The sequence below is a fragment of the Macrotis lagotis genome, chromosome 3 (assembly GCF_037893015.1).
Source record: "Macrotis lagotis isolate mMagLag1 chromosome 3, bilby.v1.9.chrom.fasta, whole genome shotgun sequence".
Taxonomy (NCBI): domain Eukaryota; kingdom Metazoa; phylum Chordata; class Mammalia; order Peramelemorphia; family Peramelidae; genus Macrotis; species Macrotis lagotis.
Genome location: NC_133660.1, coordinates 71,953,124 through 71,974,457, shown reverse-complemented (window position 1 = coordinate 71,974,457; position 21,334 = coordinate 71,953,124). Strand labels below are relative to the sequence as shown.

The following is a 21,334-nucleotide window of genomic DNA, read 5'->3' as shown; positions in this document are numbered from 1 at the left end:
ATGTCATCCTTTCCATAGGTATGGATAATTGAGAATTTCATACATGATTCCAGTTGATAATGTTTTTAGAAGTTATTGAAACAACTCAAACATAATGGTGAATGAATCATTTATTAATCATAAAGTGTTATAAATATATGCATATGTGATATATTCTGTCTCTCTAAGGAGGGAGAATTTCCTTTTTTGATTTCCTCTCTAATTTACAAATGTATTATATGCTAAAATAAGGTCAACAACTTGAAGAGTACAAAGCAGAAGAGAAAGTGATGATATAATCATTAAAGGACTGACTTCATCAGCTGAGCTTACTTTGTATCAGTTTCCATCAGTCTTTTGTGTTTCTTTGAATTCTCATATGTGTTTTCTCTTATAATTCAGCTGTAGTCCCTTGCATCCACACATCACAATTTGTTCGACCATTCCAACTGACCAAGTACACTTTGTTTACAATGTTTTGTTTGTTTGGCTACCATAACAAATACTTCTGTGGTTATGTTGTTTTAGTCAAGAACTTTCCATCTTTGACTACTATAGAAACAGGTTCCATTTCATTGTGTATTTTTCTGGGGCATGAAATTACATTTTTAACACTTTTTTACTCAGAAATATTGACTTTTTTTTTCCTCTTTGGACTTGGTTCCTTCCATTATCTGATCAGTTTATATTTCCACTAATGGAATTATATTTTTCTTATGCTCATTTTCTATAGTTAGGGTAATATTTCGGCTTGTAAATAATGTGGAGAAGAATACATATTTTTCTGAGGTAACTGGGTAAGAATTAGAAGGAAGGAGAAAGAAGAAAGGAAGGAAAGAACAAAACAAAAAAGGAAAAAGAAAAGATGTGAGGGAAAGGATATTTGGTGGTGGGATCAACTGATATGGGAGCTGTGAAAGATAGAGGAAACTATTGGGGGATCACAGAGTACACATGATCCTTTGAGGGAGAAGAATGGAGGTGGTAGAAAGAGCAGATGGCTACCATGTGGTACTTGAGAGCTGAGTTGTTGTGGCTGGAATGGATGGGGTGGGGGGAAGGAGGCAAAGTGCTACTGGTCATGCATATGTATGTATTTTTTAAGACAGGTGTTTATAACTGGAGAAGAATCCTTATTTAAAATTCAGATAGATTATTTGCTAAACTCTTTAGGCTTCAGTGATTTTGAATTCTATGCTGGTTTTTAAATTGGGAAAGGAAGGCAGGGGAATAAGCAAATATATTTTGCCTACTATGTGCCAGCTCTATGCTAAGTGATTTTTTAAAAAACAAATATCATTTGATGCATACAATAATCCTAAAGGATAGGTGCTAACATTATCCCCTTTTTACATTTGAGGAAACAGAGATAGAGAGATTTAAGTGACTTGCTCATTGTCTGAGGCTGGATTTATACTGGTGACTTTATGATTTCAGGAACAGTGCTCTAGCCATTGTACATAAAACTATAAAGATACTGGCTAGATCACATTGTATACATTTGAAAAGATAATACAGATATATTAACAAAATGGGACTTGTAATTATTAAGATTTTTCTAAAAAGTTGGATGGATAGTCTGGAGCTCATTCTTCAGAGGTGTGTGTATGTGTGTTTGTGTAATCTTTAATCCAAGTTTCTAACATAGAACTAAGGAACCTTCAGCTAAGTAATTAATTAATCAATCAATTTATTCACCCCTCCATCTAGATATTTATTTATTTAAAACATTCATTAAAAAACATTGAGTTCTATATTGTCTCTCTCCCTTTCCCCATCCATTGAGAAGACAAGCAATATGTCAATTATATATGTGAAGTTATGCAGGACATGACTTTCCTTAATAACCATGTTGTAAAAATAAATAAAATGCAAGAAACAAAGAAAGTGAAAATAGTATGCTTCATTCTGTACAGGATCCATCAGTTAATAATAATAATATAATGGAGGTGGATAGGCATTTTTCAACTTGGGTGCTTTGGAATTGACTTGGATCATTTTATAGATCTTCATAATTGGTCACGATAATAATATTCTATTTCTATGTACAATGTTTTCCTGGTTCTGCTCACTTTACTTAAGTTCATATATGTCTTCCCATGTAGTATACCATCACAATCATAGCACAACTTCTGTCATTCTCTGTTTGATGGCCATCACTTCAATTTCCAAATGTTTGCTACCACAAAAGGAAATGCTCTAAAACATTTTTATACAAAAACATTCTTTTCTATTTTCTTTAATCTCTTTGAGATATAAACCTAGTAGTGATTTGGTTCAAACTCTTGTAACTTGTATTGGTTCAAAAAGCATGCAGAATTTTATATAAATTGGACTGGACAGGTTCTTGTTGAGTCATTTCATCAGTCATATCCAAATCTGTGTGACCCCTTTGGGGTTTTCTTTGGAGTGGTTTGTCATTTCCTTCTCTAACTCATTTTACTGATGAGGAAACTGAGGCAAACAGGGTTAAAGTAACCTGTCCAGTGTCACTCAGTAAATATCTGAGCTTGGATTTCATCACACAAAGATGAGTCTCACTCTATCCCCTGTGCCACTTGAATACTCCTTTACAAGTTCACAACTGCACTACCAAAGTATTAGTATGTCCATTTCAGAAACTTAAAAAAATTGATAACTATTTCAATATTATCCCTTTGTGATTATTTTAAATTTTATTTTAAAAACATTATTCTGAAGAGTCCTTAGATTTCACTAGATTATTTGAGGGGCCAGTGATTTTTAAAAAAAGGTCAAGAATTCCTTTCTTAAGATGGTCACAACAATGCACTTTGTGTTAAGAGGTTCAGAATTTAGCAGGAAAAAAATAGCATGGATAACTGGTAGTGATTATATTTTTTTAGAAGATTTTATTTATTTTGAGTTTTACAAATTTTCCTCCCATTCTTGCTTTCCTCCCCCACCCCACCCCCACAGAAGGCATTCTGTTAGTCTTTACATTGGTTCCATGGGTAACTGGTAGTGTTGAAGAAATCACAATAGTTGTTTTAAAAGGACCCCCAAGCTTTCCCCTAAAAGGAAGTTCCAACTTTTTGTATTACCAGATGTTTTAGTCATGATATATGACTCCATGTTATAGTCTCTGAAGATCATTCAAAAGGTTATAGAAAAACATGTGATCAAGAGCAAACTGCAACATGCTATAGTTGTAAATTTGTCAAATAAGAGGGTTGATGAAGATGATTTTCTAACTCTAAATCAATGAACCTATAATCTATGATTGAACCATACAAAAGAGAAGAGTAAAAAATTTAATTTGAGTTTATTTGGGTCTTCAAAGGAGAAAAATTGAATGTTTTTAATATGCATTCATTATCATGAGTTCTACTGGGGTTTGATACAAATTTTATGTGAATTCATCCCACCTCATTCATCCACTGTCAAGTCTTATTTCTCCAGGCACCATATTTTCTTTTCGCTTTTTGGAATTTTCAAGGCAATGGGTTAACTGACTTACCCAAGGTCACACAGCTAAGTAATCCTGAGACCGGATTTCAACTTGGATCCTTCTGATTCCAGGACCAGCACTCTATCCACTGTGCCACCTAGATGCCCCAATTACCATATTTTCCTTTGTAAATTCCCCTTTCTTCACTCATACAGCCACCACTTGGGTTCAGATCTTCATCACTTCTCACCTGGAATATTGCAATAACCTTCTAATTGACTTGCTTAAACTCCACCCTCAACTTCCAACCATCCTGCACTTAGCTATTAAAGTGATTTTACTAAAGAACAGATCTGACTATATCACTGCCCCATTTAAAAGCTCTAGTGGCTACCTGTTAACTCCAGGATCTAAGATAAAACCTTGTTTGATATTTAAAGACCTTGCTAACCTGTCCCCTCTTACCTTTCCAACCTTACCTTTTACTCCCTATCAAGAATGCCAAGATCCACTCATATAGGTTGTACCTCTCACAATTCATTCTAACTCTTGTCTTCCTTTTGTTGTAGACTTTTCAGACAGTCCCCCATGTGGCCTCAATTCTACCTCTTATGTTTCCTTTGCATTTTTTCAAATTTCAGGTCAAATGCCACCTTCTGCATGTCACCTTTTCTGCCCCTCCCCCTAAGTGCTAATGCTTTTTCTTCTCAAATTATTATTCATCTATTTCATGTACATCCTGTGTGACTTGCCCAGACACAACTGTCTGAAGATGAATTTGAACTTAGGTCTTCCTGATTCCAGGTCCAGTATTCAATCTACTGTGACAACTAGTATGTATTGAAGACTATACTATAAGTACTACTTAAGTAGTACCAATACTTTACTTTTTTTTACTAATTGCTCCATGGAAGGTACTTGAAAAATTTCTATCTTATTTTGAATCTCTTTAAAATTATGTACTCATTTAGAATCATAATGGATTTTAGAGATTTAGCCAGCCCCCTTAATTTTACATTGAAGAAACTAAATCATAAAAAGATTAAATTACCCAGCATAGGATTTGTACCCAGGTCCTGGATTTTTTAAAAATTCTTTTCTTCCTTTCTTTTATTTATATACTTATTTATTTTTGAATTTTACAATTTTTCCCCAATCTAACTTCTCCCCCCACCAGAAGGCAGTCTGATAGTCTTTACATTGTTTCTATGCTATACATTGATCTAAATCCAATGTGTTGAGGGAGAAATCATATCTTTAAGGAAAAAATAAAACGTGAGATAGCAAAATTACATGATAAGATAATTTTTTTTTAAATTAAAGCTACTAGTCTTTGGTCTTCATTTAAATCCCACAATTCTTTCTTTTGATACAGATGGTATTCTCCTTCTCAAATATCCCAAATTATCCCTGATTGTTGCACTGATGAAATGAGCAAGTCCATTAAGTTTGATCATTGCTCTCATATTGCTCTTATGGTGTACATGTTCTTTTGGTTTTGCTCATCTCACTCAGCATCAGTTCATGCAAATCCTTCCAGACCTTTCTGAATTCCCTTCCCTCCTGGTTTCTAATATAACAATAGTGTTCCATAAAGATGAACACATGCCACAATTTGTGCAGCCATCCCCAACTGATGGACATTCACTCAATTTCCAATTCTTTGCCACCACAAACAGAGCTGCTATGAATATTTTTATACAAGTGATGTTTTTACCCTTTTTCATAATATCTTCAGGGTATAGACCTAGTAGTGGTATTGCTGGACCAAAGGGTATGCACATTTTTATTTCCCTTTGGGTATAATTCCAAATTGCTCTCCAGAAAGGTTGAATGAGTTCACAGCTCCACCAAGAATGTATTAGTGTCTCAGATTTCCCACATCCTTTCCATCATTGATCATTCTTTCTGGTCATATTGGTCAATCTGATAGGTGTGAGTTGGTGCCTCAGAGCTGCTTTAATTTGCATTTCTCTAATATGTAATGATTTAGAGCAATTTTTCATATGACTCTGGATAGCTTTGATTTCCTCATCTGTAAATTGCCTTTGCATATCCTTTGCAAGTCCTAGATTTTTTAGCCTAGTGTTCTTCCCACTTTGTAACAAGACCTTCTTCTTGCATTATGCCTTTCAGTAATATTTGTATAATAAAACACTAATAATCACAAAATTAAGTAGTGATGATATGAAAATGAGTTAGTAAATAGATGACGAAGTGGTGTGCTCTAAGAAAATATAGTAAATGAATGGATATTAAAATGCATTTATTCAGTACTGCTATGTATCAGGTACTATATTAACTGGATATACAAATAAAAATATATAATCGCTAACCTCAAACTTAAATTCTATAAAATGGAAAAGATTTATAGGTCTAGGGATGGATATTTGATCTTAAAAATCATAGAGATGGTACATGTGGTCAGCATGATGATGTTAATTTGATTAGTGTTCCCAGAGTCAGAGATAAAATTAGGGCCTTGGGGAAAGTAAAAGGGGAAGCAGAGGGGAGGCTTAGCAGGAAGTGGCTGGATAAGAAGGGAAGCTATTAAGGGGGTAGGGGTGAGGAATCGCCATTGAGATCTTTGAAAAGAGTTCGCTAGCCAAAATACTAAGGCAACTAATTGAAATAAATGGATAAGAAAACAGAAATGAATTAGCCTTTTTTCAAAAGAAAAATCAGGATGTAATATTAACTTATATCAACTGATCCAGGAGGGAATTCATGGATCCTTGGAGTATCAAAATATATTCACATATACTCACATAGATTTTTCTTTTGTGGATCTCTGATTTCATTAATAAAGGAAGCTTTGGAGTCAGGAAACTCATTTATGCAGATTAACAGTTCTTAATTACTAGAGTACTGATGAATTCTTAATTATGCTAAGTACTGGATGGTAAATGACAAGGGTCACATGGTATAAGTCAGAGGTAGGACTCTGACACAAATTTTCCTGGCTTTAAGGCCACCTCTTTCTCTGTTCTTAGAGGTCTTAATACTGCCATATTCCAAAAGCATCTAATATCATAGAACAGGAGCTGGAAGGGACCTTTGTGGCCATATAGGACAAACGAGGCATTTTACAAATGATAAAGTTGGGATCCATGAGTTAGGTGATCTGCTCAAAAGCATATAACTAGTATGCAGGGGCTTGATTTGAATGCAGTTCCTGCTTCCAAAAAGTACTTTCTGACCATGCCCCAGTAAGTCCTTTACCTTTAAACATTGGGACAGACATCTGTGACATGGCAATAAATAAATATTTGTTTGAAAGATTGGTGGGACATAACAAATCCATTCCAGAAAGTAGAGGAAATGCCACACAGATATCAGATTTCAAACTTAAATGCTGGTATAGTAAATTACCATTTCCTTTCTTTTAGTTTTTTTCTCTTTTTCTTCTAATCACATTCAAAAGAAGAATATTGGTGAGCACAGTCTCAACTGGGACCTTGGCAGGAAGATTTTTTTCTCTGTTTGTGGAAGGCTTTTTTCCTTGATTTTTTTTTTCCTCCAGAGGGACCTGATAACAAAGCATATCTTTCTAGCTAAGACTATTTGTATATATTGTTCCCTGACCTTCTAAGCATTGTAATTAAGAATGAAGAAAAAAATGAGCATTTTGTATTTCCTCAATACGTAACAACATGAAGTAATATTAGAAGCTAATCAAACATTTGTTTAGTGCCTTTGTTTTTGTTGAGGATGCTTATCAACTATTTTGGGGGAAAGACCATGAGATAAAACCAAGATAGGTAATGCTTCGTATTTTATCCTATTTCCACAGGTTTTATATATCATAGATTTCCTTTTTTTAGAAATCCTGGAGAAATATACTATCTTAATACTTTCAAAATTTGGATGAAAATTTATGTTTAAGAATCTTCAAGTCAGTAAATGTTATGCCTTGATTTTCTATCTTGTTAGGGATAATGCTTGTATTTAGGGAACAGCTAAGTGAGCCATGGAAGCAGTTGGACTGGGTCTAGAGCCAGGAAGACCTGACTGGCCTTAGACACTAGCAGTGTCATCTTGAGCAAGTCCCTAAACCTCTGTTTTATAACCACTCCAGTATCTTTGCCAGGAAAACCCCATTGTCAATATTGGTGTGCATGTCCATGGGGTGATAAAGAGTAGGCCTTTACTATAGGTAGCTTATTTAACTTGTTTGCCTCAGTTACCTCGTCTGTAAAATAGGGATAATAGTAGTACCTACTTCTCAACGTAGTTGTGCAGATCAAATGAGATAATTGTAAAGTATTTAATACAGTGTCTGGCATACAATAAGGAATTGTTGTCGTTGTTGTTATTTCTCTTTAAAAATCAATTTTTATTATTTTCAGTTCCAAATTCTCTCTCTCTACCCCTCCACCCCCACCCCTCCATTGAAAAGGCAGGAAATTGGATACTTATTATTATTATTATTCCCAAACTGAAAATAAAATATTACAAATAAACTCAAGGAAATCCAACTTTGTGAATTGGCATTGCATATGCTATGGCTTCCAGTTCTGGCACAAAAAAAAATTTTTTTCCCTTAATTTTTAGTTATGTCACATCTAGAAATTTAACTCTATGGAAAATGACTCTTACTATTTTTGTCAATTTTCCTATTGATGAGAAGATTCGGAGCACATGCAGAATTAAGCACATTCAATCCATTAACATCAAGGGCCTGCCAGGAGCTTAGGTGTTACAAATTCAAACATGAGACAGTTTTTGCTCTCATGAAGCTACAACTTGTAATACTTTTCTAATTTAAACTTTTCTTTCTCAAGAATGCTTTTTATATTTTTATTCAGTCTTTTTTTCAGAACATACATCCATTCTTAGATCATATAATCCTCTTAAATTACGTAACAGCAATGAGAGAAGTAGAGGGTCTGCAAACAAGTTAGAATGTAAAGAATGGATAGAGCTGAGCCTAGAAAGCAGTTGAGAAGGAAGATAGCTTTTATGCAAAGATCTATTCAGAGTTATTTTGGAAAGGGCTGCAATTGTAAATACTGTTGATACTAAACAATTACAGTAATATCTACCATTTATGTAGTGCTTTAAAGTTTGCAAAGCACTTACAAATTTTATTTCATTTGATATTCAAACAACTCTAGGAAGTAAGTGCTATTGTTTTCACCATTTTACAAGTGAGGAAATTGGAAGAAAGTATAAGGGTCATATACCTAGTATATGTCTGAGGCCAGATTTGGACTTGGTGTGTGTGTGTGTGTGTGTGTGTGTGTGTGTGTGTGTAGGCAGCTCTCAAAGAATTCTCTCCACGGTGTCTCTTGGTGCCAATATAAATCAAATTAAATAAAATAACACCAATAAAAAATAATTAGTTGCTTGATTAAAGGAGAGTGGTAGCTGTGCTATTCTTTCTTTAGTTGTTTTCCAGGAGCATCTGACTCTGTCACCCCATTTGGAACTTGTTTCACAAAGATATTGAAGTGTTTTGCCATATCCTTCTCCAGGTCATTTGATCGATGAGGAAACTGAGACAAATGAGGATAAGTGACTTGACCACAGTCACACAGCTACTAAGTGTCAGTGACCAGATTTGAATTTAGGAAGAAAAGTCTAAACCACTCCCCTCCTAGTGGTTTATCCATTTCACCATCTAGTTGCCCATAGCTGTGTCATTTTTGGACCAAATATTTCCAGGCTTCACTAGGTTCTAGTATTAAGAGAAAGATTTGGGTGATATTTAGTTCTATGCTCTCTTTTTATAGTTGTGGACTTTTTATATCCTATAAAATGAATGTGTTGAATTCTTTAAGTTCTCTAAATTCCATTTGACATGTTCTATTTATTGTTTTTACATGTTCAACAATATTCAGTTAGGTTTACATACAAATTCATTTTTTTCTTTGGTATTTTAGGGATTGAGATGGGTTCCTAATTTTCACTGCTTTACTTAATACCAACAATAAATTTATTTTGAACATTTTTATGGATCATTTTAAAATTTTTGTGTAACTTCTATGGAAATAGGAAGCTTTAAATATATAAAACATTTATATCTTCCCTTTTTAGGATTTGTTCTCATTGAGAAGGGCCTGAAAAGAGACCTTTTAAAATTTTGGGATCTCTAAGCATATTTGTTTGAGTGGGGAGTGGTTTGCAAGGCAGTGGGGTTAAGTGACTTGCCTAAGGACACATAGATCTAGGTTAACTATTATGTGTCTAAGGTAGGATTTGAACTCAAGTCCTCCTGACTCCATGGCCAGTGATCTAACCATAGCATACCTAGCTGCTCATTTTAAAAAAATTGTCTATTATTACTTATTAGACCCCTATATAAATCTGCCCATCTCATTAACCCTGATTGAAAGAGACTTAAGCTTTTTTTTCATTGATTTAGAGCAAGTCATCATGACTTTTCTTTCTATAAGAAAAGTCCAAGTTATTTTTCTCTTCCCTATATACATTCTTTTTACCCACTGACTCCTTCCCTGATGTCTAAAACATCTCTCCATTTTTAACAAAATATAAAACCAGGTATACTAGTACTGTAGCTGTGGACCGGTCCTGCCATACTAGCAAGGCGTTTGTATCTCTGCTCCAAAAATTACCAAACTATGTTTATCCTTTAATCTAGCAAAATAACTCCAAAGCCTAAACCCACAAAGAGATGAAAGAAAGAGGGAAAAGATACATATTTACAAATATTTTTATAACCACTTTTTTCTTTATTCTCAAATTGGAAACTAGGGAGTCCCTGCCTATTGGTAATTGTCTAAACAAATAATAGTATATGATTATAAGGGAATAATATTGCGCCTTCAGAAATGATGAAATGGACATTTCACAAGAGATGGCAGAGCCCTCTGAGCTGATGCAGAGTCTGTACAACTTGGAGAACAATTTATACAATGACAGCAACATTATAAAGAGACACAAGTTTGAAGGATTAGATAAGTGATAAATCATGAATTCAGAGGACTCAAAATGAAACATGCTGACGACCTGTTAAAATGATGATGGAATTAATATGCTGAATGAGACATATGTTTGAACAGAGCCAACTATGGACTATGCATATTTGTTAAGAGGGTTTTATTTTTCATGTTTAAAAAAATTGTTTAATCAAGAGAGCAATGGGAGGGAGAGTTAATAAATGCTTGTGAAAATAGTTTTTAAAAAACACAATTCCCAATTGGAGTAAGTTGATTAAGCTGTGGTGAGAGGCAAGGGTTTATAGAATTCTTTTATAAGTGACATGAACACTAATTATGAAAATACTTGGAACCTCTGGACACAACTGCCTAAGACTTTCTTAATGTTGATTGGGAAGAGGGAGCTGCTTCATCTGTTTTTTTCTAAACTAAGGGAGGAAGGATCAGTAGGTTTAAAACACAGACTTATGGAAAGTGTTTTACCCACTTTTTAGTACCACTCTATTTCCTTTCCCTTAACGTAATTAGTTGTGTCACTCTAATTTTATACACCATGATGAAACCAAATAGATTGACCACTATGGACTCTCTTCCACAGACAAGAAGTGAACAAATTTTCATCAAGCCTTTGTTAAATGTTTAGTGTGGTTGGTGGCACTGTGAACAGATTCAACCATTTTGGAGAGCATCCTTTGACCCAGCAACACCATTATTAGGTCTGTTTCCCAAGGTGATCAGGGAAAAAGGAAAAGAACCTCTACGTTCTAAAATATTTATAGTAGTTATCTTTGTGGTGGCAAAGAACTGGACATTAAGGGGATGCTCATCAAATTGTGGTATATAATTACAATAGAAAACTATTGTTCTATAAGAAATGAAGAGCTGGTTGAGTTTAGAAAAACTTGGAAGGATTTGCATGAAATAATGAAAAGGGAAATGAGAGGAAACAAGAGAAAGTTGTATACAGTAATGTCATTGTTTGAAGAACAATTATGAACAGTTTAGTTATTATAAATTGTAAATACTAAAATTATAGCTTATATTATATTCAAAATACATAAATACTCAAATCAACTACAATGGAATTTGAAAGAAGATTCAGTACATCTCCAGAGAAAACACTGATAGATAAAAACATACATACATACATATATATATATATATATATATATATATATATTTCAAATATTTGTGAGTATACATATCTAAATAGAGGTCAAAGAGGTGGTCTCTGGTGCAGAGTGGAGAGGGAGGGAGACAGTTTAGAACTGAAAATGTAACAAAAATTAAATAAAATTTAAATTTAAAAGGTATTTATTGTACAACAGGCATTGTGCGAAACTTAGGTAATACAAAGAACAATCCCAGAATTCTTATTTAATGATGGAAACAAAATGTAAGCAACCATATGTAAAAATAAGTTGTATTCAGGATAGCTTTGGAGATCAACTCAGAGAGAAGAAACTAACATTAAGGGAGACTAAAAAATGCATCTTGTAAAAGGTGGGATTTTAGTTGGACTTTAAAAAAATTTAGGGAATCCAGGAGACTGAGATGAAGAGAGATTCCAGACATGCAAGATAGTCAGTGAAATGCCCTGAGTCTGGAAATGGAATGTTTTAGTAGAGAAACAGAAAGATGGCCAGAATTACTGGATTGTAGAAGACTCAAAAGGTTGAAAGGAGCTAAATTATGAAGAATTAAAAAAAAAGCCAAACAGAAGATTATATTTTTGATCCTGGCAGTAATAGGGCACCTTTGAAATGTTTTGAATAGAGGAAGAAATGGTGGGACTGGCACTTTAGGAAAATTACCCTGATATTGAAAGGCTATTTTACTGTTCCTCAACCAAATTAATTCAAGCTTAAGTAATTCTTTGCTTGTGATTAATATTTAAAGTCTTCATAATTTCAGGTTCCTGTAAACTGTACCACAGTGCCCTCATCAAAGCAATTGTCACTTTCTTTCAAGCAGTGGGTCTAATATTTAGTTGACATCATCTAGATTTGATTATTTTTCAATTAACTGAAATATTCACATTGCCTAAGATCCCAGGAATCAAACTCCTCAAGTAAGATTTAGGGCTAAGGAGAGCCATTTTCTCTTTTCCTTCTTTCACTGCCCTTGATTTCCAGAAATGATGTTTTCTTTCCCTGCATCATTATATCATCTTCTGGAAAACCAAGAGTGTTGTCTTATACATGAGATGATAGAAATGGCCTTTATGTACATTTTACTGTGAAGTAACTGTCATTCATTAGCCCTTTTGTTCATGGCATTGGGATGGTGGTGGTAGTAGGGCTTTAAATCAGAAGAAATCTAGCCTGTGGTCCCATAAGATTTTGGTCAATTGGGGGTAACGGGTGGGAGACAGACTCTGTGACTGCTCAAATGGAACTAAGTGAAAAGAGAGAAGAGACATTTGGCAAACATGAATGAAGGAGAAAGTCAGCTCCCCAGTGATGTTGTCAGCAGTCTGAACTAAGTTGATGAAAAGTGTTGGGAGCTCTATAGTCTCTCCGGTGATTTTAGGAGAGGACGAAATGTGGATAACTTCATAAAGAGAGAATGTGACCACCCTGTTAGTGGGTGGACAGTCTGTTGGTGAAACAAATTATGTAAAATCATCCACTTATGAAATATTCAAACTTCTTGTAGTTCTGTTACTAAGAGCTGCAGATGAATGAATTCTCCAATATATATTTAAATCTTGGGAAATAATTTTGAAGAAAAAAAACAAATAATGTCTCATATTAGCCTTGTTTTGGTAGACTGATTTTTATTATGTCCAATAGATGAGCTTCGTGTATGTTTTTATGTTTAAATTTCTTATTTTAAACTTTACTTTTCTGATTTAGAATCTCCAATTTCATTTGTTAGAAATTAGGTAAAAATGCTTTTCATCAAAGAAGTGTCAATAGGCAGGTCTGTAGGACAAAGGTAATTTATTTTCTCTCATGAGTGATTAACTTCTTTCGCCAGAAATTATTATTAACCATTTTTCAGTTCCTCAAATGTGATACTTTATCTCAGCTCCATAGCTTAAAACAGGCTTTCCCTATACTTGGAGTTCAATCCTTTCTCACAATCCATAATTTTCCTGAATTTAGAGTTCAGCTTCTATATGAGGCCTTTCCTGATTGAAGTTAGGTCATTCAAGAGAATGAAATCTATCACAGTAGCCTCTCCAATTTATGCTCAATTGACTTTGTTTTGAGTTAGAATTTAAATAATTTCATTCCAATCATATAAATGAGCTGTATTGATGGGTAAAAATAGTTTTGAAAAACTATGAATGAATGTGCTGAAATTGGGGTCATTTTTAGAGTTAGGCTCATTGTGGGGAGCAACAATTTCCGTTTCCATTTAGATAGCCTAGATTAAACTGAATTGTCATTAAAGTATAGTGTGCATGTGTGTGTGTGTGTGTGTGTGTGTGTGTTCATGCAGTTTTGGCAAAATTAATCCTGAGTTAGTTCTAAATAGAATCATAGTCAGAACCTTTTAAGACCTTAAGGTGTTTAGTTATTATTTAGTCCAATCCACTCATTTTCCAGATAAGTAAGCAGGCCTAGAGAAATTAAGCACCTTGCTTAGGGCCACACAGCTCATTAGTGACAACAGAGCAAAATTGGTACTAGAAAGAACTGTCACATCTTTCTCTTTTCATTCCAACACAGTGTGATATGCCTCTTCTGCTGTGAGTTAAATTTGACCTAAGATGCTAGTTCTGTGACTCTGGGCAAGTCATGTCCTTTAACCTTCGTCTAAATGGAAATGATGATAGCACCCACTTCTCTGGGTTTTGTGAGGGCAAAAATGAGGCAATATTTGCAAAGAACTTTGAAAATCTTTAAGTACTGTAGAGATGATCATTGTAATAATAGCTATTATTATTTTTCTTGCTATATAGACCTTAATTCTTTGTCACCTTGGATGGACTGTTATGTCACATTCACCTTGTCCAAAACAAAACTATTCTTTGTCTCCTTTGTACAAGCTTTCCTATTTTTTTATTTAATTCTTATATTTTTTAAATTGTGGGATAGGACAAGCATTTCCAAAACATAGTCTAATAAAAAAGATGATTGCTCATGAACTGCAGATCTACTATATAAGACTTGCTATTTCTTTTAACTATATAATAAAGTTAGGTAAATTTCTTTTTTTCCTCTTTCGCCCTCGCTTTGGCCTCTACATTGGGCACAAATATGTGTGTGTGTGTGTGTGTGTGTGTGTGTGTGTGTGTGTGTGTGCATATATACATAGATCTATTTTATATATATATATATATATATATATATATATATACACTTCTATTTATCAGTTCTTTCTCTGAAAAGCATCTTTCTTCATATGTCCTTTATAAATAATTTGGGTATTTATAATAGTCAAAATGACTTATTTGGTCAGTCGTTCTTAAAACAGTATTGCTGTGACCATATACAGTGTTTTCTTGGTTCTGCTCATTTATATTTTCTATTTCATTTTGTTGATGGTATCATCATTCTTCCAGCCTCCAAGGTTTGAGATTTGGAAATTTTCTGGGGACTTCCCTTTGCCTCCCTTGCCTCATCCAATTAGTTTCAAAATTCTGTTGATTCCTCTACCTCATCTCCCCTTGGATTCAGCTGTTCTTCTCTTTCTCCTATTATAGGCTCTCATTACCTTTTCCTTGCACTGTGGATAGCCTCCCAGCTGACCTCTCTTCTTGCACCCCATCATTGATTTGGCTACCAAAATAATGAGGTCTGGCCATGTCACCCAATGGTTCAAATTCTTCAGTTGGTTCCCTGTTTCCTTTTGAATAAAGACAAACTTTTTAAGCCTGAAATTTAAGACTTGTTTCACGATAGTCTTCTCCTTACCCCATTTCTGGCCAAATCAGACCATTCCCTGATCTTTTCAAGGCAGTGGGGTTAAGTGGCTTGCCGAAAGCCAACACAGCTAGGTAATTATTAAGTGTCTGAGGCTGGATTTGAACCCAGATACTCCTGACTCCATGGCCAGTGCTCCACTGCACCACCTAGCTGCCCCTATTCCCTGATCTTTTGCTAGCATTTCCTGCCCCTTCCTTATTCAGGTTCTCCTCTGTGCTTGCAATACATTTCTTCCTCATCTTTGCTTTCAAAAGTCTTCCTCTTATGTCAAGGTGTATCTCACATGTTGCTTTCTCCATGAATCCTTCCTTGACTCCATTAACTCAAAGTATTTTATCCTTTATTCCATATCTCCAGGTTTCTATATTTCATGCCTCTCTGACCCAATCATAGCATATTTCACCCCAACCCCCCCAATCTTTTTCACCTTTATGTCCAACAGAGTTATCTGCTCATAAGAAACATCTTCTTGAAGTTTGTTGGATTACATTAATTTGAATTTAAATCTAATATATCTAAATATCTAACTGCATTACCCTGAACCTCAGTATCCTTGGCTATAAAATGAGAAGCAATAATTGCACTTGCCTCACAGTGCTGTGAAAATCAAATGAGATCTTATTTCTAAAGTGTTTGAGTGCAATGATTGTTTAATAAATGCTTATTCCATTCTATTCTATTTATACAAGGAATAATTCTCACTGGCTTAATTGTTTTGATTTATTTTAGGTTAACCAAACCCCTTTCATTTGCGGATTGTGTTGGAGATGAGCTGCCATGGGGATGGGAAGCAGCATTTGACCACCAGATTGGTGTTTACTACATTGACCACATCAATAGTAAGTTTCTCATTTTTTTAAAACACCTACACCAAATATCTGCTGTTCAGAATATATCTAGTTGTATTATCTCAGTTTAATTGTCTATAAAGTGCAATTTCTCTGTACTTTAAAGTTTTAAAAATGGAAGAGAAGTTTCTCAATTGCAAACAACAAAAACCATCCAACTTGAGAATAATAAACTGTGAGAAAGTGGATTCACTATTTTCTGATAAGGAAAGAGTTCTATACTCTATTATTAATTTTGCTGTTATGTGGGAATATCATTTTTTCCTAGTCATATTTGGTCTCTCAAGACTGTGGGGAATAGGAGTAAGTGACCCTCTCCTGCTCTTGAAGATTTAACCTATCTCATAGTAATCCTGAGCACTCTGAATACTCTATGGGGTCTTTGAAAGTGCTTTGCTTATAAGAGGCCAAGAAGACATAGATGCCTTTTTTTCCCCCTTAGGTCACTATGGCAGATACTCTTTTGATGCAATGATAGCTCCCCAGGAGAGAGCCGTGTTCTCCTACAATTGCTCTCAGTTTTCTCTGGGGTATGGGAGGTTTCCCTCTCAGTCTCCTTTTGCTAGTTCTCTTGTAGCTTATGTAGCAGATAAACTTCTCAGACCTTTCTGGAAGGATTTCATTAATGCAAATGCTTTTGGAACATGGTCAAATAGATTTCTACTTTAAAAAAATTCTCTTTGAAAAATTTTTATATTGTAAATCATTGCATAATGAGAATACTATGTGATATCTTTAAATGATCAATAATATTAGAACAAGTGATATTAGTTATTTCTTAATTTTTGCAGCTTCTCTTTGAGGTTGGAAGCTGATGTAACTTTTGACAGATTAAAGAAAGAATGTATTGACTGCACTTAGTATTTTTTTAGAAAACCAAAAAAATATATATAAACATTATCATTTATTTAAAAAATCTTTCAGTAAAGGATATTTCTAAAAGTTTCATCTTCATAAGCATGAATATTCATTTTCTCCTCTAATAAGTCATGCTTCACCCCTCTGAAAATCTGTAGTGAATGAAGACCATATGTTAGATGGACCTGATAATGAGAGAAAGCTTCATACATCTTTGAGTAATCCTGTGTGAGACTCTTGTAAAAGTTAAATAGAGGTTAGGATGAAAGGGCCACTCCTCTAGTAATTTCCACCAAAGGAAGGTGCTCTACTGAGGAAGCAATCAGAAATGAATAATGAAATGTTCACATCAATCCGGTGGTAGACAGGGAACCAGAGAAGATTTGCTAGCAAGAAGTATTACATGATGAAATTTCCTAATAAGTCAACAGAGACATATACAGTATTATGAATCACTAATAGCTGAAATGCAACAGTTTTTTTCAATTCTCATGAAATCTAGCCCTTAGGCATAAAGTAACACTATGATGAAGGATGGAGGTGAGTTAAATTATTGAGTTAAGGCCTTTAAAGTAGACAACACAGGTAGGTACCCAATGTATCAGTAAAAGCTAGGTATATATTTGTTGATACTTAAAATAAATAACAATTATCACAAATTATATCTTCTATCTTCTTTTTAATCTGCTCAAGAGAAATTTTGTTCATTCTTTTGGAATTTCTTTCCTTACCTGAAAAATTTTTGAAATTTTTGAGTTTAAAGCCAATCATAGTTTCCCAGCAAATTCAAAAGCTGATGAGTTTTAGACTGAGTTGTTTTAGTTATGCCCATTTGTTTTTAGCTCCTGATTGTCATCAAAGGAGGCAAACTAAAGTGTGGAAGAGATTAATTGCTTTAAAAAAATAAGAGTGGTCTCTACTTCATTATTTGATAAGACTTTTGTGATTTTTTTTCTGTGTAGGAAATTCTTGTGAAGTTGAAGAATGATCACTAGCTTTAAAGTGTTTGATTGGAATTCTAGTTTTGATAACTACTCCCTATGTGATCTCATTTAAGTTATTTAACCTTTCCTGACCTCAATGTCTTCATCTGCAAAATAAGGGAGTTGGACTATTTGTTCCCTGCCATTGCTTTCATCTCTAAATCCTATTGTGCCTCTCTCCAGGCAACTTGAAAGCCCTGAGTGCCTCAGCTGGCTGTTTATGATCAGAACAATTCATTACCTGATACCTGAGACTTTTGCTGATGACCCCGACCCCACCCTTAACTTAGGTTGGTCCTTAGAAGATGGAGGGTACAAGGGGTTTTTTTTCCCCTCCCCTTGTCTCAAACATTTCCCAGTTGGGCTAAGCCATTTTGTTTTGCTGAAAGGTGTTTGGAGAACTCAACAAGCATATACTTTGGGGCCATCTCTAATAAGTATGATAAACTGAAGTCTCTTGAAACAGTCATCTAAAAATAAAGACTTTATTCTCATAGCCTTCCTTTCCCCCAGTCTTTAACATGCTTGACCTACTGAAGCTTACCAGCTATCTCTGCTCATCAGATACCTCAATTTTATAATCTCTTGTTTTGCAAATAAAAATGTAAGGTAAATTCTGCTGACTTGAGCCAAATCTAAGTCCAGTGCAAATCCTGTTAAGTCCTTATTTAATCAAGGGGAGCAGGATGTTTCAAACAAATCCCTTCCATGTTGCTTTCTACGTTCTTTATTCAGAGAGATCAAAGGAATTCTGAGGAGGTTTGGAAAGATATCTTTTATTATACAGTATTGTTGGCAGAAGGCTGCAGGGTCAAGTCCACACATAAATCCAGCTGCGTAGCCCAAGTTTACTTAGCAGTTTCCCAAGTCCTTAGTCCGCTTCTCCCCCCAGGTCTGGTACATATCTGCCTATCTACTCTTCACCAAGCTATGTAATGTCTGACAGCCTCACCTCATTTCACCACTCTGTATAGTCTGACCTCTAGCTTGAAGAGAACAAAGCTGGCATCATGTTGAGTTTGAGACTTATTTATATAATTATCATAAACTACAAATAGTTGTATACTGGCTACTTGGACTTCATATTCAAATAAGGACTGCATGTTCCACCTAAATATATAACCATAATATCCTAATATGGACCTTATCTAGTCAACCTGGGCCATTGTGATTAAAAAAAATTTATAATTAAAGGAAATTCATATTCTCATCAAATCCAAATGGTTTGCCTTACATCTCTTTCTTAATGTTTCTTCCTTCCTTCCTTCCTTCCTTCGTTCCTTCGTTCCTTCCTTCCTTCCTTTCATTCTTTCGTTCTTTCTTTCTTGTTCTCCTCAGTTTGATTGTTCTGTCTCCAACTCCTTCACACTCACTACTTAGTGGTTCTCTTGTCCCTAAGTTAAAGTAATTTCCAAGACTCTGTCCTCTGTTCTTTTCTCTATTCTCTTTCCTTTGATGAAATTCCCACTATTGAAAAGGATTTGTAGCCAGAGGAATCTGAGAAAATCTCTTATTAATGCCTTTGGATCCTACTTTCCATATGTATTAAATTAAAGTGTTGAACAGGTGAATTCTAAGGTCTTTTCTAGTTCTGACACATGGCTTCTTCTTTTGTCATAATAATTTTTCTTAGCACCAGGATCTCATCTCATCACTACTCTTTCCAAAACCTTCTATGGTTCCCCATTGCTTTAGTCTGGCATTCTAGTACCACCCTCTACCATGTGATGCTAACCTGCCTTCCCAACCTATTTCATACTTCCTACTTCTTACTACCTACTTTCACATACTCTCTGCCATTCACACTGAATTAATCTCCTTTTTCTGGTCTCCTTTCACTTGCTTCTGACATGCTCTTGGGTGCCTAAGATGGGGACATTCTCTAACATCCTGCTATTGCCATCAGTGCCTTAATAATGCTTGTCCTTCATTTTCTTTTTTCTTTTTTTTGCAGAGGGTCAACAGTCTTTTATTTTTATTTTTTTAAAGAAAGATTTTATTTGAGTTTTACAATTCTCCCCCCATTCTTGCTTTCCTCCCCCCACCCCCCACAGAAGGCATTCTATTAGTGTTTACATTGGTTTCATGTTATACATTGATCTCATTTGAATGTGATGACAGAGAAATCATATCCTTAAGGAAGAAAAAGTATGAGATAGTAAAATTACTTAATAATATAATGCTTTTTTTTCTAATTTGATGGTAATAGTCTTTGGTCTTTGTTCAAAGTCCATAATTCTTTCTCTGGATACAGATTATATTCTCCATTGCAGATAGCTCAAAATTGACCCTGGTTGTGGCACTGAAGGGATGAGCAAGTCCATCGAGTTTGATCATTTCCCCCATGTTGCTGTTAAGTTGTACAATGTTTTTCTGGTTCTGCTCATCTCACTCAGCATCAGTTCATGCAAATCTTTCCAGGCTTCCCTGAATTCCCATCCCTCCTGGTTTCTAATAAAACAATAGTGTTCCATGTCATACATATACCACAGTTTGTTAAGCCATTTCCCCAACTGAAGGACATTCACTTAATTTCCAGTTTTTTGCCACCACAAACAGGGCTGCTATAAATATTTTTGTACAAGTGATGTTTTTACTTGTCCTTCATTTTCAAAGAGGACCATGATATCAGGGAGATGATGCCATGACAAGCACATGAATTGAATTTGAATGGGGGGGGGGCTGTGCTAAGTATCAGTCTTACTTTCTCCTTCAAAGCCATCTGGGTCCAATGACCGGATATGAATCAGGACAGCTGGAGATGGTTCTGGATGTGAAGCAATTAGGGTTAAATGACTTGCTCAAGGTCACATAGCTAGTAGTCAAATGTCTGAGGCCAGATTCAATCTCCTGTCCTTTTGACTCCAAGGTCAGTGCTTTATCACTGTGCCACCTAGCATAGAGCCCTAAGTCCAATGTCACTCCTTTCCATGATATACCCTCTCATTCCTCTGTTTTCCTTCCTTATCTGTTTGACTTTCCTTTGTTCTCAGTATGCCTGGTTTATACAAACAAGTATCTTCTGCACTCTGCTGTACAGTAAGTTTCTTCAGGATACTGCTTTTCCTTGTTGTATGCTCAGCAACTTGCATCTTGTATTTCACGTAGTAGTTTCAGTTCAGCTGTAGTGAATTTTTCTTTCAAAATTTAATCCTATCCTGAAAAAGGGGGGGGGGCATCTAGGTTGCACAGTGGATAGAGCACCAGTCCTGGAGTCAGTAGTACCCGGGTTCAAATCCAGTCTCAGACACTTAATAATAATTACCTAGCTGTATGACCTTGAGCAAGCCACTTAATCCCATTTGCCTTGCAAAATCCTAAAAAAAAAATTTAATCTTTAGACTTCTACATAAGTAATTAGAAAAATTCATTTGCAATGTTTTTGAAAACAATCAGAAAGATAATGAAGTTTTTGGGCTTCCGTTTTGCCTAAGTGAACTAATGACATACTTGTACCTTAATAGATTTGATGTAC

At 35.0% G+C, this 21,334-nt stretch overlaps 1 protein-coding gene across 2 annotated transcripts in view; it reads left to right on the top strand.

Annotated features, from left to right (window-relative positions):
- WWC2 (WW and C2 domain containing 2) overlaps nucleotides 1–21,334 on the top strand; it is a 252,848-nt gene that overhangs the window by 92,432 nt on the left and 139,082 nt on the right. For both annotated transcript variants that reach the window (XM_074228913.1, XM_074228914.1), the window contains exon 2: nucleotides 15,900–16,009. In XM_074228913.1, the coding sequence (XP_074085014.1) occupies nucleotides 15,900–16,009 (110 nt within the window). The remainder of the gene's footprint in view (nucleotides 1–15,899; nucleotides 16,010–21,334) is intronic.